The sequence below is a fragment of the Perna viridis genome, chromosome 3, assembly GCF_037379345.1.
Source record: "Perna viridis isolate PV_CMFRI_1.1 ecotype Kerala chromosome 3, ASM3737934v1, whole genome shotgun sequence".
In the NCBI taxonomy this organism is placed as follows: domain Eukaryota; kingdom Metazoa; phylum Mollusca; class Bivalvia; order Mytilida; family Mytilidae; genus Perna; species Perna viridis.
Window position 1 is genome coordinate 28,875,461 of NC_142447.1, and position 26,822 is coordinate 28,902,282.

Below are 26,822 nucleotides of genomic sequence, written 5' to 3' on the forward strand. Positions count from 1 at the left end.
CTAGCGGAAATCAAAAGAATGTAATCCAGACATGGACACACACAACAAATAACATAAAGTAACCAAATTAATACATACAAAAGTAACAGAAATAACTGAGCAACTCGGACTCCAATACAAACTGGAAGCATGGACCAGTAGGCCCAATACTTAAGTAGTATGGCAAATAATTGTTACAAACATAAGATGGTACTGTTAGTGACAATTTTACTTTAGTGAGAAAAATTAACTTTTCTACCATTGCAAATAATCATTACAACGCAGAAGAAATTGCCACTACTGTTGTATTATTTTTGTGTTTTCATAGGAAGTACAAAATGTAAAGGTCATTTTGACTTTTGAAGACTTGAATATCTCTTTTGTGAGACCAAGATATTCCTAATTTTATCTATGAGAGATTTCATTATCTAACCAATAGGTAATATAAAACGTGACATTTGGAATATCGCAAAACAAATGTGCTATAATGTCTTGAAAATACAAAGAAATTGCACCAAACAAGTTTGAGGTAGTGAAGTTTTCACAAAGTTTATTGTAAACATGAGAACATGATTCAAATACTATCAGAAAATGCATCCTAAGGTATTGAAAATGCCCTCAAATAAGGTTGTTGTAACTTGGCAGTGCCCCATTACAGAATTTGAAATTATCTCAAGCTTTGTGTTCAGAGAATTTTCTGTGGATTATATTTAAAGGTGTAAATTAGAAGAAAATTGAACAATCTGCAAAGGAATTCTTGGTACCATAGTCATATGGACTAAAGTTAACCAGACATGTACCAAGGTTACAGAGTTTATTGAGTGCAAATTGAGAATAATTAATGTACCTGATGTATATGTTCTCTGTATGTGTATATTATCTATGTCTAGTTTTTATCCCTTGAAACTTTATGATTATTATTCGATTCCACTAAAAACTGGAAGCACCAACATGGTGTACTGTTGGTTTACCTTTTTTTAAATTGCGTATTTAACAATTCAGAAGTTAAATAAATAAATTTGCGTTTTGTTTTTAGTATTTCTGCTATAAAAATCTCTTTCTCAAAATAAAATGCATGTACTTTTTACTAGAATAACATTACTTTTGTAAATTTAATATTACAGTATTCGATTGTTGTTTATAAGATAGGGTGTAAGAGTAATCAAGGGAACCAAGGTTATAGCGGTAATCAAAAGAATGTTATCCAGTAATCTTTAATGCAGGGTGAAATGTAGATATGAAGAATCGCACAATGTTTAAGTTTAATAATAAAACATATAAAACATTTTAGCATTTTTGTCACGTAGTAAACAAATAACAAATAAACGACTTTTAGAATATATATAATTAAGTTCTTTATTGATATTGTCCAGTAAAGAAGGTATATGAAATATATCAAATTACTATCGATCAGATTGATAGTTGCAAGTTAAACAAATCAAACAGAACCTATAAGATTTGGAATACAAGATAAATTTAAAACAGGAATACTATGAACTTCAAAATTACACGTCGTACACATGATATTTACGATACGTTAAGAATAACAAGTGATATATTGATGTTAATTAACCTTTAAGTTGTGTGCAAAGATTTGTTAGAAACTTATATATATATGATAACTCAATTACCACCGAAAAATACTCTATCAGATAAAATCTCCTATTTCCCTATATAACTACTCCATTCCCTAACTATCTTCTCAGTGCCCAATACTCCATTCCACATTCAAATTAATGATCGCCCTACCGATGATATTCGCCGAGTGTCATCGTCCTGTTACGGTGAATTTTGTTACTTTTGCTGTCGAGGCCTTCCAAACTTTACTTGCAAGTGAGTTTACATTCATTGAATACCTTTTGTTGATCTCTGTAAGCATTTACTATTTTGTTAGGGTTATAAGCTTGTGCATTTGTTTCGTTTTACCATATCTGTTCGCCCCGTGCAGGTCCGGGTGTCAAAAGAATAGCCCTGCAGCAGCGCTAAGCTTGTCGTAAAAGGCGACTAAATCGTGCTCAGAACCCTAGCCGGGGGGCTAAAGCGCTCTGCCCACAGAGCAACTGGGATGTGTGCCTCAGGTGGTGGAATCGGGTACTCCTGGCGTGTTACATGCTGGGGTTGTCAGGCTTTAATACGGAAAACCTGACCGCAAACCATAGTGGTGCACCGTGTTGGGAAAGATGCCACGTTCCTCGCACGTTAAAGAAACCTACTGTGGTATTCTCCCGGAGTAGGAACCATTTGGCTCCGCCACAGGAGGCTAAATTGCCCGACCCTACCCACCTCTCCCTATTTCCAGTGGCAATCAAAATTTGTCGACCCCACTGTCCTTGTGTCCCATCCCTTTTTCATTTCATCATCATTTCATGTTCATTTTATCATCAATTTCATGTTCATCTTCTGAATATAGCTGAAATATTGCTGCTCGGACCTTAAACCCCAACAAGCAAACAAACAAACCATATCTGTTCCCTTTTCTACGTATATAAGTATAAGTATAAATACAAAAATACCAATTATATGATTTTTTCAAAATTCAGTATGCTGTATACGTGCTTAAATGAGATTTTTTTCTCATCAACAGCTTTAGAACCATATACTTAAGCTGTTGCTACTTCAGTTTAGCTACCATGATCAATAACGGGATTGAAACTTGAGTGGTTAAAGGTTTTCTAATTAATATTTGTTTTGTCAACAAAATATTATTTTGTGAAACTTGATTTTAAATTAATACAAAAAGCGTATGTTTTGTAAATAGTGTATGCCAAAGTTATTCCGGTTCCCTTTTACCCATTCAATGAATACGTGTTTAAGTATATCTATAGGTTACAGACCACCAATTCAATCAATGAGCATTCGGAACGTACGCAAAAATAGTCCTACGCAGAAATTACCCCTGTTCCTCATAGTGCTGTGAAAAATGTTCTCATCTTATTTAAAAAATTTAAACAGTTTCTGAAAGGAAAAACATTTCTGTACATTTTATAGGTGCATTTTGCTTCTTGTGATGTGAAGCCTAATCTCCATAATGATTTTTAAATATACCGCTATCTTGTGAAAACACTGGGATTTCCCATGCTATTTATAGACCCTTTACTTCCGGTGACCAGTACTGCACTGCAAGTCTGCTAACCCCACATGCCATTCCGAGGATTGTGAGCTGACATATGTAGAATCATGCTGATATATAGCCTCTGCAGGTTAAAGTTAAGGTAAAGTCCAGAGAAGCCATTGAATATTGTGAAATTAGCATAGAAGCCTATGGGAAGTGGAATTAGTGGTTTTTAGCCTTAAGCTGAAGCCATGGCAAAATGAAAAGTTTCTTGAAATAGCTTTAAACTACTTGAAGATCTTGTTAACTTTGCCATGAGAGGAATACACTACAAAAATCCTTCCAAATATGCATTTTTTTAAGTTATAGGTCCAAATTATGGAAAATTGGTTTTTTTGGCTGATTTTTATGTCCTATCTTGTAAAAAGTGTAGAAAATTTAGTAAAAATATCAAATATTAAATTTTGAGGGCTATATTTACCTAAATATGGTGATAATAAGCACTTGAAATCAAGTTTTGTGTAGATTTGAGCAAAAATTAGGTTAGAAATGAGGAAAAACTCACTTTCATTACTGCGGTTAAGGCCATATAAGCATTCCCCTATGGCAACATGGAAAATCCATTATTGTGTATACTTTTTTTTGCTTTAGGTGCCCTTTACTGGTCATGTTTTAATGTGAAAACACTGTATTTACAAATTTAAAGCCAAATATATCACCTTTTGTGAAAATTTAAAGATTTAGGATTTTTGACATGTGATCAAGAAAAAGGGGGAGGCATGTCAGAAATAAATTTTTAAAAAATAGACCAATTTCTCAGAAAATGATTACTTTTAAATCTATCTCTTTATTAATATTGTTAAAAAACAAGTTGTGATTGATTTTTTTTATTTGAAAAGTCAGAAAAAGTTCTTTGCAAATATTTAATGCATTTAAGTATGGTAGAATATTGTCACTTTTTTGCTCGCGCAACTTGGTTACCCTATATTTAAAAATCAAATATTTAAAAAAGTGCTTGTCACATTTCACTGAAACTTTGCAAATGCATTCAGTATGTGTGTAGGAAGATACCTGTATAGTTATTTATTTTTTCTAAGACAAAAAGTGACCCTTTAGGTTACAGACCACCAATTCAACCAATGAGCATTCGGAACGTACGCAAAAATAGTCCTACGCAGAAATTACCCCTGTTCCTCATAGTGCTGTGAAAAAAGTTCTCATCTTATTTAAAAAATTTAAACAGTTTCTGAAAGGAAAAACATTTCTGTACATTTTATAGGTGCATTTTGCTTCTTGTGACGTGAAGCCTAATCTCCATAATGATTTTTAAATATACCGCTATCTTGTGAAAACACTGGGATTTCCCATGCTATTTATAGACCATTTACTTCCGGTGACCAGTACTGCACTGCAAGTCTGCTAACCCCACATGCCATTCCGAGGATTGTGAGCTGACATATGTAGAATCATGCTGATATATAGTCCTCTGCAGGTTAAAGTTAAGGTAAAGTCCAGAGAAGCCATTGAATATTGTGAAATTAGCATAGAAGCCTATGGGAAGTGGAATTAGTGGTTTTTAGCCTATATGCAGCATACAGTACATTCACACTATGAAGGTTCTTCAGTATTTAAATGTGGCTGTGAGGCAATAATATTGGTTGGCATTCTTTAAATATGAAAGCAAAAGAGAGATAATTCTAATTTAACTTAATTTCCTGTCTATGAAGTGAGGGTAAATCATTCGGAAGTCATTTTGGAATCGCCGTCAATTACTTATTGGAAATTGGAATTTGCTCAATACATCTATTATTAATGGTGATCTTATTGTGTGTAAAAGTAACATTTTATGTTTGTTTGCTGGGGTTTAACGTCCGAGCAGCAATATTTCAGCTATATTCAGACAATTAACATGAAATGGATGATAAAATGAACATGAAATAAAAAAAAAAGGATGGGTCACAAGGATAATAGGGTCGACAAATTTTGATTGCCACTGGAAAAAGGGGGATGGGTAAGGTCGGGCAATTTAGCCTCCTGTGGCGGAGCGCAAAGGTTCCTACTCCTATCGAATACCACAGCAGGGTTCTTTAACGTGCGAGGAACGTGGCATCTTTCCCAACACGGTGCACCACTATGGTTTGCGGTCAGGTTTTCCGTATTATAGCCTGACAACCCCAGCATGTAACACGCCAGGGGTACCCCATTCCACCACCTGGGGCACACATCCCAGTTGCTCTGTGGGCAGAGCGCCTAGCCCCCGGGTAGGTTTCTGAGCACTATTTAATCGCCTTTTACGACAAGCTTAGCGCTGCTGCAGGCCTATTCTTTTAACACCCGGACCTGCACGGGGCAAGTAACATTTTATACTAAGTTGTTTAATTTATACTTTTTGAAAAATAATTACTTATATAACCTTAAGTGAAAACTGCCTTTGTGCCAAGTTACAAACAAAGACAATTTATACAAAAAGAAAATACTTGATAAAATGGAGGCACGGTGTCTCTTTGATTAAATAAATCAACTTGTATCTTTGGCTAATATCTAGAGCTTTACATCTCAAGAAAAAAAATATTAAAAGAAATTTTCCAAACTTTTGTCAGATGTGGAATTTCAGTTATTTCATACAGTTTCGGTAAATGACAGTTGCCATTCTATCTACATCATTGTTTTAATCAACGGAAACCATTGCATTACAATGTTCTCAGGATTGGTGCAATATATGTTTTGGTTGAAGACTTGATCAGTGCAGGTTTATGTATCATATATTATACTTGCAAAACTGTCTTTCATTTTACTTTTTATTTCATGCATAGATACAGGAGAACATGAACATTAAAGATGAAAGAAAGAACAACAAAACATTAAAGATGAAAGAAAGAACAACAAAACATTAAATCATTAAGTCTAATAGTGTATTGCATTAAACAGCATACAATTTTTTCACTGGGAGTCTACCCCGGACTTGACTTTTTATGAGCAACTCGGCAGGTGTTTCTAGAAAAGCAGAGGACGCCTACCCTACCGGTGCATCTGGTCCGTGCTCCCAGTTTTTAGTGGAGTCCGAGTTGCTCATTTGATTTTGTTACTTGGAATGTATGATTTTAGTTACTGTATGTTCTTTGTTGTGTATGTCTGTTTTCCATGTCTGGTCTTTGTCCCTGGATAACATTCTTTTGATTACCGCTATAATCTTGGTTCCCTTGATTACTCTTTATTCCCAAAATCCAGATCTTGTTTAGAAATATTCTGATCTGACAAAAAGATTGTCATCAAATTAATTTTTGGTAGTTTTTACTGTATTTAATTATTTTTATGGACTCGTCGTCCCACAATGTGTATCACTTATTTCATTTAACCCCGGACGTGACATTATATGAAAAAGTTTTTTTCTAAAAATAGCTAAGGAAATTTGCGTGCCATGATTTCCATCTTTTCGATGTTTATCCTGAGATTGTCATTTGTTACAACGACTCTCCTTTTTACTATTGCCTTGCGTTTATCAGTTTGGTAATTTCGTTATAACCCTTTCATTAACGACGTCTCTCAATTATACCACAAAAACATTGATTGTCGAGTAAACCTGTTTTAACGATATTATTTATTATGCCTATTAAACCTACTAGTATTAACTAAGTAACAACCCATTCACATTTCATAAAACGTGTGTTAATAAGTAACGATTTATCGATTGGGAGACACAGAGTTTGTGGCGTGGCTTCTTAACCCATATTGTTCCATTTATTAACATACGAAGAACAACTAATGTAGGCCTGAAAGTTAACATTTAAAGAACAAAAATATTTGCCATGGAATGTCATGCCTAACAAGTCTAGGACGCAAGGAGCAAAAGATAGACGTCCTTAAAGCAGATTTAAAATCACTATAGCTTTGTCCCGCGACCCAACAGATGAATCATTGTACCTGCGTTATCTATTTTCTGTTCAGAACAGTGTAAAGTGCTTTGTCGATGAAGTCATTGATAGATGCATTTTCCGGGTAAGAGGAATAAGTCTAAAATCGCCGATTTTGTAACGTATAATTGTTAGTGTGATTGGTAACATACAGTAGTCAGAACTCCTGATTAACTGTGGACAAGGAGTCCCCTTTTTTTTTATCTCAAGCGATATTGTTTGTCATATGTCCCGAACAAAAGCAGTTGACCACTTTGCTGCTAATCTAACATCCCTCATATAATTGCGAAATTTTTGTGCCCTAGTCCGAAATGTTTTTAGCATTATGCTCAAAGAAATCATAAAAATGAAGTCATTTTGCAATGTCCAAAAAGGGTCAGGTTGAAGACTGCTCAAATACATTTTTTTGGTATTCCAATCTTGAAGCTCGATTCTAGACCATTCATGGCTTTTTTTTTTTTTTTTTTTTGGTTTTTAGAGAGTGGATTTTTCTACAAATTTACCAGCCCATATTTTCCTTAAATATCAGGCGAAGGTTTTTACCCACATTTTCTAGGGAACTGGGACTATTTTAAACAAATACAATGTACTATGTACAGTAAGTGCTATACCATAAAACGTTGGTTTCAGTCCGATGTTATCACAAAAGAAAAAAAATTAATTTACAAAATAATAAAATTTCTATATATTATCATATATCAATGCACTAGTTTTCGTGAGCTGCGTTAAGGAATATGATAAGCAAAACTCAATACAAATAAAAGGAAAAAAATCAAGACGGGTTTGAGTGTTGCGGTGGTAGAAAATTTGGTAGATCAATAGAACGTCACATTTGCCCAATGAACTTTCAGTGGCGATGCTATGCATACGCTAGAATTTTTAATGAAGTTGAAAACGGTAGAGAGTTCAAAACGATATTGGTATTTCGTGTCATAAGAGATGTAAAAACATTATGTGTTCGCTGCGTCTGATCGATTTGTGAATGTGATACCCATCATCTTATTTGTATCATTGTATCTTTACATTTAAATAAGGTTAACATGAATAGGTGTTCTATCAAAATTAAACAGTTACAGAATTTTGTTGTAGCGTTTTCATAATAGTAAACTTATTATTGTATTATGTTGAGAATATGTATGTGATATTGAGTAACTTTAAAACCAATTGGCGATACATGTATATACATTTAAATATTTACGAAACAACAATGGATCCAACCAGAGATGAGGTTCAGATCCCGCTGAGAGAACGATCAAATTTGCATCGTAAACTTGCAGCCTGGCATCGATTCCGGAGTACAGATGTACCGTAGATTTGATTTTTTATGTATATGCATCATTGTATCAAGAATGTTAATCATTCTTTAATTTCTGTATTGAAAATATATTTTTAAACTTTTGTATACCGTAAAATGTGAAATATATACATTGAAAAAACCCTATTCTAAAACGCAACTCAAACTGTGCTAATGTCGAAATGCTTACCCGACTCAACGATACCAATGATAAATATGACAACATCAAATCAAAAAACTTTTTTGCATTAATTTATATTTAAATGTTTTGCTATTTGTGTATCAATACAAAATTGATTAAATACTAAATCTAAAAGATACTAACTTTTTAATTGACTTAATTGTTCAATATTCCACCTTTTGTGTTTAGGTCTCATTTTGTTTGTTTATAAACATAGTGTTTTCGATATGTGTTTTTAAAGAGTCAAATTATGGTACAATATATATGTATATCGGAGGCAAAAATGAGCATTGTTAGGTATACAATACAGATGTTAGGCATATAAGTTAAGATAACAAATTGTTCAGACATTTTTTTATATGACAACGACAAACTATGACAAAACAAGCTCAGTCTTTCTCTGGGGGTGGGGGGGGGTACTTTAACCCCGCTGCACTTTTTGCAACAGTCCCATCTCAAACATTTCTTTTCTCTATATGTCTTGTTTCGTTTCCACCTTTTTTTTAATGTTACTTGAGTAAACAGGGCCAGCTCGTTAGCTCTACCTGTGTATACTGATGTTTAGGAGCCAGCTAAAACCTGCCCGTGGTATCATAAAGAGATCATAAAGTTAGTTAAGGAATGTTCCTATTTTTCTTTTTGTGGATAACATCATAATAAAACCAGACAGAAAGATGCCACAGCACTCCAATTTAACACAGCTACCGCATAATGTTTGGTCGTCAAAATTCATATGAGAAGATTGTTGTTTCTGAGAGACACATTTTATGCACCTGCATGTATTTTCTGAAATATATAAAAGTCAATTTACACTTAGGTCCACTAATGAATGCTCTATATGTGTATTCTACATTGTATTTTTGATTCATTTGGTTCCCGATGTGCACTTGCAGTTTATGGTATGTTATTTTGTCTAAATAATTATGTAAGCAGCAAAGTATCATTTATGTACTAAAACCCCTATTTGGAAAGAGTTGAATTTAACTGCCAAATATTTTGCACACACGTAGACTTATAACTTATTTCAGGTCTCTGTCCCAATTCAACCAATGGGTTGCAATTTAGAATCAATCCGACATTTTTTTCGACTGCATCGATTGAACTAAATTTGGTATGTCACTGTCTGATAAAACTCTCTGCTTAGTGGAATTGTCGTTCTTGTTGGGATATACCTAGCCCAACAATGCGTGGAACTTAACACTTAACTCATAAGTCCATTTCATGATGCTGTAAAATCTGAAGTACATTAGCATTTACAAAGAGTATTAGTAATTGCAATACTCTGCCTTTCAGAGTTGCGTGCCTTAACATTTCAACAAAAACAGATTCAGAACTGACATTTCCATATTTCGTACGTGTTATAGATAGTTACCACCCTGTCGTTATAAAACAGCAATGTTCAACACACCAATAAGAGGCATCTCCAAATTCAAAAACGAATCATTGACTCATAATAGAATAAACGAACCTAACAAGTTTTTCTCATTAATGATGAATGCGGCATAAATTTCGCTAACTGCAACATTCTTCCTTGATGATGATACAAACATGTTCAAGATAAACGAACAAATGTTCTCACTTGCTTTTAGACAATATCAGTTTTCGTCTATACTTGCTACTTGAACAATACTAGTTTGTGTTCATATTTGTTCTATGTATAATTATTTCATAAACTTTTGTTGTCATATTCCTTTTATCAAATCGGTCACCCATTATCCAAGTTCACTTACATAAAAATAACAAACTTTTTGACAAATGACCTGAAAAATTATAGGATGATTTGGCAGAAATTCCTGTTTACTTTACGAATATTACGGTTCCATTGTTTTTGGACTTATATATTAACATACCTGTTTTAAGTGGTGTGCCTTCAGAATCTAATGTGGACCAGTACTGCCTTTTATCTGAAGAGGCAACCATTCCATTGATAGGAACAATCAACTGTCCCCAAGTTGTATCCTTGCTGGTAAAACTTTACAAAAAAAACACAAAAAATGTATAAAAATCCACTTAAATGAAATGCAATTATTCTGAAGCAAGTCAGATTAAATATGAGTCACAAGCCTAATTAGAAAATTGTCAACATTGGAGGTAGATAAACTATAGTAGTGCATGTAATTGTTGGCATAAAACATAGGTATGTATGTAAGTTTCATGCAATGACTTGTCTGAAATAAATATTTGGAAGGTTTGGGTCTGTATTTCACATTAAACAAAAACGAAAAGTTGTTTACATACGAATTGCTATGTTATTTTAACCAAATAATTACTAAAATAATACATAAATTCTCCACGTGTATGATATATTCCCTTCATAATGTTTTTTTCTGTTTTAATATGTAATGCTTTGATGTTTGTCAATTTTAAATCAACTGTTTCATTAATTATTTCAGGTTGAAATGCGCAAATTTTCAACTTGCAATTATTGACATTACTTTAGTAATAGATTTTTTTAGTTGGGGTTTAACGTCCGAGCAGCAATATTTCAGCTATATTCAGACAATGAACATGAAATTGGTGATAAAATAAACATGAAATGATGATGAAATGAAAAAGGGATGGGACACAAGGATAATGGGGTCGACATATTGTGATTGCCACTGGAAATAGGGAGACATGGGTAGGGTCGGGCAATTTAGCCTCCTGTGGTGGAGCCTTATGGTTCCTACACCGGGAGAATACCACAGTAGGGTTCTTTAACGTGCGAGGAACGTGGCAGCTTTCCCAACACGGTGCACCACTATGGTTTGCGGTCAGGTTTTCCATATTATAGCCTGACAACCCCAGCATGTAACAAGCCAGGGGTACCCCATTCCATCACCTGGGGCACACATCCCAGTTGCTCTGAGGGCCTCAGGGTTCTGAGCACTATTTAGTCGCCTTTTACGACAAGCTAAGCGCTGCTGCAGGGCTATTCTTTTAACACCCGGACCTGCACGCGGCCTTTAGTAATAGATAGTTACCTAAATCCTTGCCTTGCTGATGCAAGATTGACTATATCATCATATAGTGTCTGTCCGGGTGTCAAGGAGGCCGTCCAAGATTGGTCATAATTAGATGCTGTTACAACGTTTGTTACCCTTATTTTAGTAAAAATAACAGGTGCTGACGGAACAGTTGGGATGGGTTCTAAAATCATAGGGAAACAATACGTCAATGAATCAAGTAGATGAGAGATGAAATGAAAGTTCGTATATGACATTCTTGACACTTTTATGCAATTCAAAATCAATATTGCACAGTTAGGTAAATAATTTGGCAGAATGCCATGAACGACCATTATCGTCACTATATTGATACTGATTTTAACAATAACTGTAAAGCAATCTAAAGTACATCTGACTACATAAAACATACATCATTAATGGATAGTCTGTCAATGGTAAAGAACACTGCACATGTAACATGATATTTTTTTACTAACGTTGCTGATTAGAGGTTACTCAATGAAACACGTATACAGTATATCGAAATTTGCAAAATTAATATGACTGGTTATTTTGTGTGCGATAATCACTGGGTCTATGACATTGTTGGAGGACCAAATGCATTCACCAATCAAGTAGTCAGAATTGTCCGACCCCGAATTAAATTATATATTATTTATCAAAATTTGCCGTATCACAAATTTCAAGATTCCTAAATCACTGGGCCTTCATTTATTGTAATGCATATGATAGAACCTTTCAGTGACGGACTTCTCTTCCTATTTCGATATTCTTATTATATTTATTAAATTGAAGTATTACAAATTTCAAAATCCCTTAATCACTGAGGCTCCACTCCTTGTAATGAACATGAGAAAACCTCTTGTCGATAGATATTGGTTCTTGCGATACAATATCCGATCGCCCATTTCATTCCGACCAATCAGCTCCTGAGAACTCGATTCTCTCTCTCTGGTCAAGAAGTGTGAAAACAGATTGGAGATTAGAGAAATAGCTGTACATGCATATAATGGAGTTAACAGCATATATTTGTAGATGCTTCAGTTTCATATGTGTTTTGAAAAGATAAGTGCACACTTTGTTTTGTGTTTCGAAAGACAGGCGTCAAGATATGCATGACTTTTCAATTTATTTTTTTGTAAAGTAAGTACAATAAAAATCCAAATTAAAACTTACCAACCCCAAAAGTATATTGCCCTTGTGTTGTTGAAATATTATTCAAAACTGAGTCGGACACGTTTTCTCCTGATTTGCATAGAGCTATTACTATTAAGGCGTATGCAAATTTATTACTGTTCAAATAACTTGACTGTTGAACCATGTTGTTTTTCAAAGTAGTCACCAAGTCGTGTCCATAAAAGTCATTAGGTTTCTGGCATGTGGCGAGTAACCAAAGAACGTAATACGCTAGTTTTCCACGACTCCAATCAACTTCACTGAGGTCATTATCACTTAAGAAATCACCAAATATGTACGTTATGTTACGCATAATGAAAGACAGTTGATCACATATTAAGTAGCAATCTTTATAAAAATCAGACAGGAGGTGGTTTATGCAAGTCAAAAACCCACCAAATTCAGTTTTATGTCTTATGGATCACATAACCAGTCTTTGTTTTTCATCTGGGGTTTGGGCTTCAGGGATAAAATTTATATTGATTGTAAACGAAATTAGCACCTTGCAAGAGCTATCGTTCTTGATTTGGTTTGATTTGGTTCATTTCAGATTAATGTGTAGTTTTCTCGAAGGTACAGATCTAAATACATAAAACACTATCGTCAATTGAAAATATAGTATATGTGGACCACAAAATCATCGTCTGATCCATGGAAAACTACAGAATATGCAATAAAGTGTAAGTATCGACAAAATGGGATAAAGAAGAAACATGTATTACAAAAGCCACCGAAAAGACATTACTGTTTCACAAAAAGGATATTTTTTTTATTTCAAAATACCAATATTTGATCACTGTATCACAAGATTCAGAAATGTTTTAATAGAATGTTATAAAAATTAGATTTTTGACAGAGTTATCTGGCTTTAAAATGTTCATTTTCTGTGCATTTCATCGGAACTATAAGTCAATTTGCAAAAACAAGAGGCTAAATTGCTGGACCCTACCTATCTCTCCCAATGTCCAGTGGCAATCGAAAATTTTCTGATCCAATTATCCTTGTGTTTCATTCCATTTTTCATTTTATTTCATAGTCATCGCTCGAATATAGCTGAAATATTGCTGTTTTGGGCGTCAATCAATGAATCTATGAAACTCATTCTGTCTAAGAAGATGTTCCCATATATAAATAGATATACTTCGTTTCGATTTTCAAAACAAAAATAAAGGTAGTTTTTTGTCATATACTTTCTTTTGTCTTAGTGCAGCCCTGGTTTATAATGTAGTGCAAGTTCTTATACCCTCATCTGTACACAAAAAATACTTACTGTGAAAGAGCGGAAAGAAGTTCAATGTTCAATTCTTCGACGCTGGTATATACTCTAACGTTACTCTTTGGGAAAATATCAAATTTTGCCAGATGTAAGGCAATAATAGCTTTAGCTTGTACCATTCTACCCCAAGACCAGTTTTCATCCCTTTTATCTAATAGTTGTTGTACACCTTCGTTCAGAGCACGGCATCGTTCTACAATCAGACGGATTTATGAATGGATGGAATTAACCAAATTATAACCAGATTTGGGACCAAATAGAAGAATGATAATTAATAAAGTTTTAAAGACAAATGTATTTTGTACCATTTATTGAACCAAATTCGATAATTAACAAAACAATTAAATTGACACAAGATAATATACCTGCAAATGCCAAAAAGTGTGTCGCAAAAGAAAAATTAATATGTGGCGGTGTAATGCACTCAAAGATAATCTTACCTATACTTGGAACTTGAGCTATAAATAAAACAAATAAAATTACGAACAAACTTTCTTCATAAAATATTATAGGATGCATGACATTTTTTACCAAGAGTAACAAATTTCACCGTTATTTCAACTTCAGAGCAAGATATAAATTGGGAAAATGAACATTAGAAATATTCTTCATAAAATACGATATGAGACATGCTATTTTAACTAAGAGTAAAAAACTTAGTTTCACTATTTAGGATTAATATATTAACAAATACAAGTTTTTATAATGTCATCAGTTTCCTTATTTGTGTGTTGTATTTTCTTTGATATTAATGTTTTGTTAAGTTTTATTTTTTTATATTTTTGTGTATGAAAAAAAATATCAATAATAAATAAAAAGTGATAAGGATATATTTGATTTTAGTTTTACTTAAACAACACTCAACAGGGTCATTACTGAGGTTATGAGGTTACATTGCCCGACCCTGTCCATTTTCCATTTTTACAGTAGCGATCGAAACTAGTCAACCATTTTAACATTGTGTTTCATCACATGTTTCATTTCATTATCATTTCTTGTTAATTTTATCATGCATACCATGTTCATTGCCCGAATATAGATGAAATATTTGTGCTTTGGCTTAAACACTAATTAATCAATAATCTATCAATCTTCAATAAAAAAAAGTAGCTTTTTTATTAATTTGTATTGCAAAATAACGAAAAGACTTTAGAAATATAAGCAATATCTTTCTCTTTATGGCAAGTAATAATTTATAATAGTTTAGTTACTGATTTTCTTTTTTAAAAAAATGTAGTTTCCTCAACGGCCTATTCATGGGTGGGGTGGGTCGGGGTGTTGGGACGTTCAAGTACGTTGTGCTTAAATTTTGACCGCTGCACGTTAAAGAAAAGCGCAGTCATATTTTTTCCTGTTCATTTCATCATGGCGTCCTTGTAAATGATAATTTTTGTTTTTAATTACAATACGGAGAAGATGAAATCTTAAACGCTGCCGAAGAAACATGTGAATTCAAACACCTTTATTAAGAATATCCTTTCATAATTGTTGTCAGCTCTGTTATGATTCTAAAGTGGTAGGATTTATTATCCATTTTTATTTCCTATTGTCAAAGTTTGTAATATGTATGGGCTGAAATATCCAATTTGGTAAGGAATCGTTGGTTGTAATGGGCCGAAATGTCTTTTGGTCGAATTGTCCGGTATTGATAAACTGATTACGTCATTTTCTCAACATTTTGGTGCCGTGCTTTGACCATCCTTATCTTGGAACAACCTTACATTCCATTTGTATTCAATCATCGGAGCCACCTAATGTTCACTAGACTGGTGTGGTTTCCCATTGTATTTATGTTCAAAGTAATTAAGAATGAAGCCTATGATGCCAATTTAAGCTCTTGGTTTTACTGGGACAAACGGGATGTTGATGGTTTTTCTGACTTTAAACATTTCCCAATTTTTTAACTTTGAAATACATCTAGTTGTCCATATCGACAAAAAATATACCGAAGCTTAAATCGTAAAAACGTGGAACAGAGACGATCTTCACGAACAATAGACAACAGAAAAAATACAATAACATGTTAAAACTAAACATAACAAGACAGCACGCAACAGTTTAAGTTGTGGAGTAAGAACTTAGGCAAAAAACATGAGTAAAATCAGATTCTCCGGTAAGGTAAACATGGCCTGATCCATCAGCGGTTCCCATCACTTTACAAGGCAGCAAAATCTGGTTAACGCCAAGTTCGGTAGGTTTCAATACAAAAAGGTATACTTTAATCTAAACATATAATATTGTGGTATCTCGGTTTATAAAACAAATATTGCTATTCATGACTCTTCTATTACCAATTAACTTTTTACATAATTATGTGTTAATATATCAGAGACGTAAGGCAAACAAATTATATTTAACGTACGTACTTGTACAAAATACATATTTTCAGTTCTCTTTGGTCTCAGTGTTACAGCTAACGTAACATATTGTGCATTATATATAGCTCAATATCCTGTTCATTTTTGTAAAACCAAATTTGATTTTAAATGTTTTTTGTGAAGAAACTTTTACTAGTTTATAAAGTAAAACAAAATCGGTCCGGTGCAATGGTTTTTGTTTATGTTTTTTTTTCTTTTTATAACGTAAATTTATTTATATCAGACATTTGATCTTGATTTGTAGTCAAAATTTTTTAAATAAAGATGAAAAAAGATACATTAAACCGTAGTACAAATATATTCTCTGATTCATATGATCAAGTAATTTATATGTTCATTAACTGTTCATTGATTGATGTTTTCTGGATTGGTTTTCCTGGATATATTTTGCCTGAAAGTCATACAAATTCCCGTCTACCTGTCTAGAGGCATTAATAAGATGCAACATCACGTCAAAAAATAAATAATGAATGCCTCATTTCATCTTTGACAGTTCTGATTAAATTTGTATATACATGTATTAAGCAGATTTAATTGTACCTAAATTGTAGAAATGGTCCCTCTAGAACTTGTTTTGTTTATCAGAACATAAAATATATTTATTACAGATTATTAATGGTGTTTTACAGCAATAACACCTCTGCATATAAAACTTATTCAAATTAAATTTGAAATATAAATACAAATTTACTCTTGCTTTGAATTCTCATCTACAGAATAAAAAATAAAGATTTAATAGCAAAATACTTCTAAGTTTTATTTACTTATAAATTTGTATTTACCATGAATTAACTCAGTTTCCTACGAGTAATTTTTATATCTGGCTTATTCATGAATAAGTCTCTCGCTGTCAAGTCTCTTGCTTAAATTCCTATCTCTAATATGCATTTTCAAATTTGTTATTCAATTGATTGTGAATTGAGAATATGCCATGCTGTGTCTAGGCGTGTATTAACTATGACTTCCGCGCAATGTTGGTGACATGTAATTTTACACATAAAAGTTATGACGTTGTTTTATAAATAAGTCGACATTAATTTTTTTGTCGTGTTGTCCATGTTTTCCTATTACTTTTTTCTTCTTTGAATTTCATTATTGGATATCACTCTAACTGTGGTCATTCCATTTTCTAAATTTGATTGTCTATCATTTTTTACCAGTCTTGCTTTTTTATTTATCATACTCTATTTCATATGCATATAAGGAAAACTAATAAGATATACAAATAATAACAGGCAACAGACTAGACAGAAGGCTAATTAGATTTATATTTTACTGAAAATATTCTTTACATTTTCGTATTTGCATAGGTCACGAGCCGCAAAATGTTCATATGATCGTTTTCTGTTATCTCTAAAACACCAGAATTTATTTCGTTTATCAAAATATGCTCCAAAGATAAAATTGGTGCATATGCAATAATGTTTTTGACAAGTGTGAATCTGAAATTCGTATTGTCTATTTTTCAAAGTAATAACCCTTTACTGCTTCTGTCCCCTTTCCTGTTCTATCCCCCAGTAGTCTTTAATATCTTTTTTTCAAAACTTTTGGTTGAGACAATGCTTTCACTATTTGTAATGTTCCTCATTTGGATCATTAGTATATAAAGCTAAGATACTATCCTTCTTGATCAAGCTCTCTTCCCGTGTTTTCTCGTTTTGGGTAAGCGTCCTCTCCTTTTTCTATAAAGCTCCAACAAAGTTGCACATAGGATGGCAAATTCGGTTTCAAATGGAAATGAGGAAACTACGTCTACTGTCTGTAAATTGAACAATCTGCATCATGTAAAATAGCACTACTGATTCGGTATGCATCACATGTTTTCTTGAACTGACTTGTGTATTTCCATTCTATGTGTACGCGCCTTCGAAAAAAAACATAATCGTAGCACGATAAATTACACAAACATTTTCAGAATGATCTGCAGTTCTTACGATCTGATATATAGTTCGATTTTGTGGAACTGGTTTATATCAAAATAGTTTATCTCTTTGCACACTTTCTATGTACCTGAGTATGAGAAACAAAAACTTGTGAGTTAATATCAAACATTAAACATGCGTACATGTATAGTTGACAGTTTTCATCATGGTGGTGTTTTGTCTCTTTGACAAATTATTCATATTAAGAGCTGACCTGGATAAATTCCGATACAGGTGATAAATATAACGAGTATTGTTCCGGTTCGCAGTCGAGAGCACATTATGTGTCATGTCTGGGTCTTAAGTTTTGTAAGTGACTCTGTCTTTTAACATTGCTAACAATATATGAACTGTTTTACTATTTTATAGTATCGTGTTTTTTTTTATTTTACCTTTTAGTGGATATAAACTTTAAACGATATAAACTATCGTGGTATCCTTGGTATACATGGACATCTGATGAGTACCATTGGCAGGGACAAAACTTAAAACCTGACTTTATTTTTCTGAAAAACAACAAAAAAATTTCGGAAAACAAAAAAAAGTTCCGAAAAGCAAATCTTTGATTATTTAATAAGTGTTTTAACTGATGTGAATGCCAATTAGCACGAAACTTGTGAGCAGGAAAATAAACAAGTAATATTTGGTAGTAACTAAACGTTTCTCCCAGAGATGTTTTCTTCCTAAGGCTGAGTTTGTTAATTTCGTTGCATTTTGATATTGTCTAGATGCTTTCGTACCGATACTAAGAAACAAAACGGATATCTCATTCTGATTCTTCCGACAAAAGTACAAACTTATCGATTCATAATCCTAGCATTCTCTATTTAATCATTTTAGTATTTTGTCGTTATTCTCTGATTCATATGATCAAGTAATTTATATGTTCATTGATCGATGTTTTCTAGATTGGTTTTCCTGGTTATATTTTGCCTGAAATTCATACAAATTCTCGTCTCAACGTGGTATCGACAACATCAAGTCTGTCTATCGTTTGGCTAAACCGCAATTACATAGAACAGCTTACATCTTTCAAGGGTTCTCTGGCACATCTTAATATCTGAATGTTTTTTTAAAGTCAATATAAACTTCCGTTTCCGTCTTATAAATGTTGGGATTGTCATACATGTGCTCCTGATTCTATCTCGTTTTATTCCATTTTATTACTAGTGAGTCTCTGGTTTTGTGGTTCAGTTTAAAAGTTATAAGCTGTTTCCATGTCTGAATCTGGAATCGTATCGCTCCTCATTTTCCGTTTAGTCGCATTAAGGCATGATTTCTCTGTAGAAAATAAATTTTGGCGTATAAAAAAAATACTGCCAACTGGGAACAATGTTTTCTACCGAATTTATCTGACTTCTTTTTTTTTCTCGCTTCCAGACCTGCAATTGATGTACAAATGACATTCATAGTAGCATCGTCTTTACTCTTATGTTTGACAGTATTTATAACCTGGTTAACATCATCAAATATTGAACTGGATATTGACAATTTTTTTTCGGCTTCCATGACAATAGCTTTTCAGCCTCAACAAAGGCTGTTATTGTTGTGGAGTTCCTTTAAAAACACGCGTATATGATAGTAGTTATTTTAACAGGGCCTTTGGTAAACTATTAAGAAGCTTCTCAACAGATCGATACTTGTTTGTTATATTTGGAAATCATATGAAAGATTGCCATAAACTTCATTATCAAAATTTTCTACACGATTTTTGTTCTCCGGTACTTTTGATTGATTGATTGTTGGGGTTTACCGCCCGAGCAGCAATATTTCATGCAACGTGCAATGGGTTATAAAATGAACATGATACGATGATGAAATGAAAAATCGGTTGGAACAAAAGAATAATGGGATCGACAAATTTTGATTGCCACTGAAAAATAAGAAGAGGTGGGTAGGATCGGGCAATGTAGCCTCATTTTGGCGGTGCCTAATAGTTCTTACTCCGGTCAGGGTTTTGAGCACTATTTAGTTGCCTTATACGACAAGCTTCGTGTTTCTGTGAGCCTATTCTTTTGACACCAGGACCTGCATGGGACTGCGTGAGACATAATCTACAGATCTATCGAATCATATCAAAAAGTATGATTTTTATCAATTAAAATTGAGCCAAGAACAGTAAATAGCCGAAATTAGAGTCATTTTATTGAATGTCACGAATAGTGCCCACAACGTTAATACATATTCAAAGTTTTCCGGTGTACCGTCCTTTTATCGTGAACATGTAGGTACGAGACCACAAATAATTTCGTAATCCATTTCAACAGACCCTTTTTGACATATAAAACATTTCCACCGCTTCAATCCCATTAAAACCTAATTGATATAGAATATAACGAGAATAGGTATAGTGTACATTTCAAAGAGACAACAATACCACCGTTCTTCAATGACCGACTAGGAAATCCTCATACAACAGGGCAGGCTGCAGCGAACGAGTTGCTCCTATATAAACAAGTAACATAAAAATAAACTAAAGGTGAAAACGAAACAAAGGTTAAAGTACTTTGGCGTGGTTACACCCCCCTTTTAAAATCTAGCCACTGTGAAAAAATATTACACAATTAAAAACATCTAAAAATAAGTTCAAAGAGTAATCAAGGGAACCAAGGTTATAGCGGTAATCAAAAGAATGTAATCCAGGGACAAAGACCAGACAAAGAAAACAGACATACACAACACTCTGAAAAAGTATGATTCCCTTGATTCAACAGAAGTAAGAAACTGAATATACATTACACAAATGTACAAACAAAAGACTACTAGTAGTTAACTGACATGCCAACCCCAGACCAATATTTACTTACAAAAAGTGATGTCCCCATCGAGTGTAAAATCAATCACATTCTTCCTATGCCGTGTTTATGTTTTAACAATTATGCTTCGGAGACCCCGTAGACATGAAAAGTGACCACTGCAAAGTATCCTAAATCTTTATCTTCTTCCATATGACCAGACACAGAAAGGAACAAAAGGAACAATATTCGTATGCGACAAAAAATCTAGAGGAGGTAATTGTGATCTAGTACCTATTAGATCGGCTTATTTTGAAACTCAAATCAATGCTTCTCTTGTGGAAATCTTATTCATTTTTAAGTTTTACTGCAAAGTTTTACTGAAGTTGGAAATACATGACTTTTGGCAAACTTTATTTCAGTGGTGTAAATTGCGACTTCAACTTTTTTGCAGATTGAGTAAAGATTCTACATGTTGTGGCCTGACGATCATAACATGTAGCATGCCAGGGCAGCCCCATTCAACCACTTGCTTTTTGGGCGGAGTGCCCTAACACCCAACTAAGGTTCTTAGTTGTATTTAGGTTCCATTTATGACAAGCTTAGTGCTGCCTATTCTTTTAATATCCGGACCCGCACGGGGCTTGAATATATTACAAGTGTAATGAAAATATTTAATGTATTATACCAATTACCTCCCTTATTGGAACAGAAACGCAAAGATTTTAGAAACCTGTAGGATCACTTGTCATCAAGAGAATAATAACAATAATTTATTCTTATTACCTTAAAAAAGCTCGATGCAAGAAATTTTAACTGAAAAGCAAGGATTGACAGTCCCTGTGATATATAAAGATATCTTGAATAATGGTCTAGATAAAAAAAACAATCTTTTATTATAATAATAATAATAATAATAATAATAATAATTAAAATTATTATTATTATTATTTGTTGTTATTAAAAAATATTTTATAGCTCATTATATTACAATTACTCTAAGCGCGTCACATAAACATACAAATATATAATAACACAGTTAAAATACAGCAAAAGCTAAGTAAAACATTTCAACAGGCATAAATATACAAACTAAGTCATAAAATGAATATTTAAACTTTAGTAAGAGGAATTTCAACTCAAATTGAAAAAAAAATGTCTTAAAATAAAAACCAATGAAACAGTTTGAAATATGAGAAAAAAAAAGTTTGGAATATAATTTTTGTCTGGGCATTTTGTGAAAAATAGAAAAAAAGGGATGTCAAATCATTACACTTGTAGCTCGTCATTATACTTGTAGTTCATTATTTGCGATTCATTCAGTTCAGTTTTACCCAAAAACATTTTCTTTTCTTGCTCAATTAATGTTTTGAATGCAGTATGGCTATTTTATCGATTTGTTTTTTAAGTATCCAAACAGCATCACTTTCTGTATGGACCTATTTGGTTCATGTCAAACATTCAATAAAATATCATTTAGTTACACATTTCAAAAGTGCGTGATATCTATATGGTTCTTTATCTAGTAACACAGGACAATTTAAATTTGCAAAACACTGAATTGCAAATCTTGCGCCGCTTTTTCTTCACCCTACCATGGCATGTGAGTAACCATTGGATGCAGATTTGCATGGGATTTAATAAAATGCATTTTGTTTTACAATATTTACTAAAATAAATTTGTAGTTACAATTTGAAATTCATGGGATTTTTCAATATCCCATGGGATTTCATGAAATCCCATGGGATTTTCATAGAATCCCATGGGATTTTCATAGAATCCCATGGGATTTTTTTGTGTCCCATGGGATTTTTTTTCTCCCATGGGATTTTTTTCTCCCATGGGATTTTAATTTCTCCCATGGGATTTTTTTTCTCCCATGGGATATCTTGTGTTAAAATACAATGATAGTCATAGAGAGTGTATGCCTTACATATTCACTTAGTGCATTTTTCTTCTGTGCAGTATGAATAAAAAAGCTGAATGACTAAAAGAGAGAGGTTTTTTGTATTGTTTTGGGATGTTTTTGAAGTTTTTAATCTTTTATAGCTTTGAAATGAAATCACTTTGAAAATTCACTTATCAACCACAAATGTAAAACAACCAAATAGAAAAAAATATTCAAAGACACTCTGACTATAAATATGCTGTTTAAGAATATAAACTTAGAATGCTATATGAGCAGTACTTTTATCTTAGTATTTAAATAAATTATAAAAATTCTAATGGAAGTCTAAATTCAGGTCCATAATCAGCTTTTTGGCACTTCTTTTTCTTCTTGGTCAGCTTCAACCCATGAAACATCCTCCTTTCTCGTCTCTGTAGAATAAAACAAGTAAAAATCTTTATGCAAACAAAATATATAAAATATTTTACAATACCATTTTATTTGTAATCACAGTGATCTTATTTTTTCTTACTTGATATATGTTCATTTGTAATATCAACAGCTGAAATTACTTGCAATCAGACATCTAAAAGATAACATGAACAGACAAACAGACACACAGATAAAGTGCTTTCTATATAAGTTCATGGCAGCCCTTTTGATTTATTGTGCAAAGTATGAAGAACAGATGGACGGTCACCAGTATGCCATAATATGTCCCGTCTCAAAAAGCAGGAGTACAAAAATTCTGAAGAACAGTGTATACCTGATATGATAAGCTATCAAGTTTGCATATACAGAATTAGTCATTCACCATAGAGGCAAGCAGGTGGCTGGTCCCTGAAATGGTGAAAAACAATTCTGCATGATAATACATATGGTACCTTTCAATTTAGTTGAATTAATTTTCATTGCAAGCATCCTTAAAGCAGTTATCTTGTAATGCACATAAGTAACATTCAATGTTAAGTCAAACATGCTGGGGGTAAGTTTAATCAAAATTAATTAAGAGATTGTGGAGAAAGCTGTCGTTGAACTTTCAAAAAAATGTAACAAGTTCAGTGTATTCTGAGTTGCTCATTTGCTTTTGTTACTTTGTATGTATGATTTTAGTTACTTTATGTTCTTTGTTGTGTATGTCTGTTTTCCATGTCTGGTCTTTGTCCCTGAATTACATTCCTTTGATTGCCGCTATTACATTGGTTCCCTTGATTACCTTTGAAACACAAGGTATGTTAGTGGTGCAAAGAGAAGAGCTTAAAAAATAATGGTCCAGTTCAACTATAATTTTAGAATAGGACTTGACAAACTCTTATTTGCAATTGAATATTCACACAATAAAGATATTTGTTTTTGGCTTAATCATATAACAAAAGCATCTGTATATAAAAAGAGATATCTCCTGATAGCAAGTAATAGTGATTTTTACCAGAACTTAACATCTAGCTAGAGCTTGTTTATCTTTCCTCAGACATAGTTGGTTTAATATTTAATTTTGCAAGTTCTTTATACATCACTCACCTTTTACGAGTCATTACTAAGAATCCTTTCATGCATCCTCTAATCTCTCTTGAGCAACATAGAGCACCTTCAAAACAAAATTATACTCATTATGCATTATTTCAAAATTAGATAACTTTCAGATTCTGTATATAGACAGTAAAATGGAGTTATAAACATGTAACTGAAACAGGGGCTGCACTGGCTTCCAAAATTCTGTCACCATTTTTTTTTATCAATGTTCAGAAATAAGAGCAAAAAGTGGTGCCAAAAACAAATATTCCAATTTTTTAAAATATGACAGTACTAAGTCCACTGATGAAAGTCCATGAGAAGAAAAAATGAAATCAGTACAACTTATATGCCATATATATACAATTTCCAAATCGTAACACAATCTCTCTTCAAACACAAGAAATCTGACACCCCAATTCCCACTAATGAAAACTTGCATCCAATCTTCAGTGTGTGATGGACAGGTTGAAAAACTAAACTAGTATTTTCATATTTAAAATGCTAAAATCAAAACTCTGTACTACATTAGGGTCTAGAAGCACTGAATCTATTATGGTTTCAAATGATCATATCTATATTGTTAATTTCAAATTTAAAGCCTTTCTGAATTGTTAATACAGAAGAAGTTACATTTGTACCCATAACTATCCATATCTACATTTTAACAAAAAAAAACAACATTTGTACTGTATCTTATGTGTGAGACAGGACCTACCTCTATCTAGTTTGTCTTACTGTGTGCACAGATAAACTTATGGAACATATACAAAATGTATTATTCCAGCATTCAAAAATGGTCATTGCTTATACTGTTTTAGTCACATTTTTCACTCAATATTTATTCCATCACTTGTAGAAGAATTACCATTGCAGTACATAAATAAAAAATTATTGCTTAAAATATGTAAACTATGAAGTTTGACTCTGCCACATTTGCCCAAAAAATGGCAAAATATTGAAAAAAAATTCCAACAAAAAAAAGGGGTGTCTAATCCAGACCATACCCTTTGAAAAGCCATCATGTTTACATGGCTTTAGTAAACATTATCTGGAAGTGAGACCTGCTGTTATTGTCCAGTACATGCAGCCTCACTTGTAGCAGTAAAATGGTTATGACTGACTGATCCTTCAACTCGCGTTTATTTCCGTTTAGTAAACGACAATATTGAATACTCAGGAATGAATGATACTAACCTGTTTCTATTTTGGAAAGAACGAGTTTAAAATATTAATTGCATCCAAGATTTTGAAAGCAGTGATAGTTCTTATTCTCGCGTGCTTATTCTCATGCGAAGAGTTTCTCAATGAGTTTGGAAATACAGGGGAAAGAAACGAATTATGGTGTAATGTGACAAGTTATGATTTGACCACGGACCAAAACGTAACAACATATGGAAACGTTCTATCGTGCACCACATTTCACACTCGTAGTATTTTAATCGCAAGTACATTTTTTATCAGACTTTCTAAAAATCAGACAGCACGTCAAAAACCAACCCAATTTAATTCTATTTCTTGTTTAGAAACAGTTACTGACCACATAACCAGTCTTAGTTTTTTATTTGTTTGTTGCGCTAAATAGAGAAAAAGAAGCATCGTTTGTTTGGTAGGTTTTTCTTCACCGTGAATTACTATATATCCAACATGAATCACTTTTCCATTAGCAGTGTCTGAATTTTATGTTGACTGGTACTTAACATTTGATCTAAACGGAACCTTTCAGGGCTCTCTTAAGTGTTATTTGTACAAATTTGTTGTTGAAATTGTACCAAGTCTGCAAAAATATTTAACAAAACGGACTTATTACAAAAAATGCCTTACTAGATGTAAACTAAGATAATCATCACATTCCTTGTTTGTTGAAACTGGGGGTTACTATGGTATAGAGATGTCAAATAGATAGTGTGCTTTGTGCACAATGAAAAGTGTCGAGGATGAATTTCATTTTGTATCGAGTTGTGACGCCAGTATGTCTAGCCTTATTATTTTAGAAGCCCCTCCTCTTTCAAAATATAGTACATGCATATATTTCAAAATCACTGGAAATTTCAAGGTGATGCGTAATTTATATAGGTTCCTTTTCCATGTATTTACAGTCTTAACTTAATTACTTTAATTATGATTGTGTATTTGCATTTGTAACGTATATCATCTTCTGTTCAGTTGTTAGAATACTGGGATATGTACTGTTGTTTGTTGTAACATTGTACTGGTGAGCATGATTACCTTACTTAACTTATACAGATATTGATTTGACTTGATCTTCATAATGAATTTAAAAAATCAAAATCTGCCGTCAAAATGTATCCGTAAAACTTAAATTTTCGTTTATTACGAGAAAATGACTACAGGTATTAAGGTTACAGACCACCAATTCAACCAATGAGCATTCGGAACGTACGCAAAAATAGTCCTACGCAAAAATTACCCCTGTTCCTCATAGTGCTGTGAAAAAAGTTCTCATCTTATTTAAAAAATTGAAACAGTTTCTGAAAGGAAAAACATTTCTGTACATTTTATAGGTGCATTTTGCTTCTTGTGATGTGAAGCCTAATCTCCATAATGA

At 32.9% G+C, this 26,822-nt stretch overlaps 2 protein-coding genes and 1 long non-coding RNA gene across 3 annotated transcripts in view; 1 reads left to right on the forward strand and 2 right to left on the reverse strand.

Annotated features, from left to right (window-relative positions):
• LOC148621747 (uncharacterized) overlaps positions 1-26,822 on the forward strand; it is a 51,496-nt gene that overhangs the window by 6,375 nt on the left and 18,299 nt on the right. The window lies entirely within an intron of this gene.
• On the reverse strand, positions 8,825-14,004 carry LOC148621748 (uncharacterized). Its single transcript, XM_088576428.1, has 3 exons — positions 13,812-14,004; positions 10,268-10,389; positions 8,825-9,203 (listed from the first exon to the last, which is right to left on the reverse strand). Exons 1-3 carry the CDS (start codon positions 13,934-13,936, stop codon positions 9,028-9,030), a joined length of 423 nt encoding a protein of 140 aa, XP_088432554.1. The 5' UTR covers positions 13,937-14,004; the 3' UTR covers positions 8,825-9,027.
• On the reverse strand, positions 23,028-25,607 carry LOC148621749 (uncharacterized). The gene is made up of 4 exons (XR_015921231.1): positions 25,451-25,607; positions 24,263-24,329; positions 23,508-23,581; positions 23,028-23,172 (listed from the first exon to the last, which is right to left on the reverse strand). It is a non-coding gene; the product is annotated as an uncharacterized LOC148621749 (long non-coding RNA).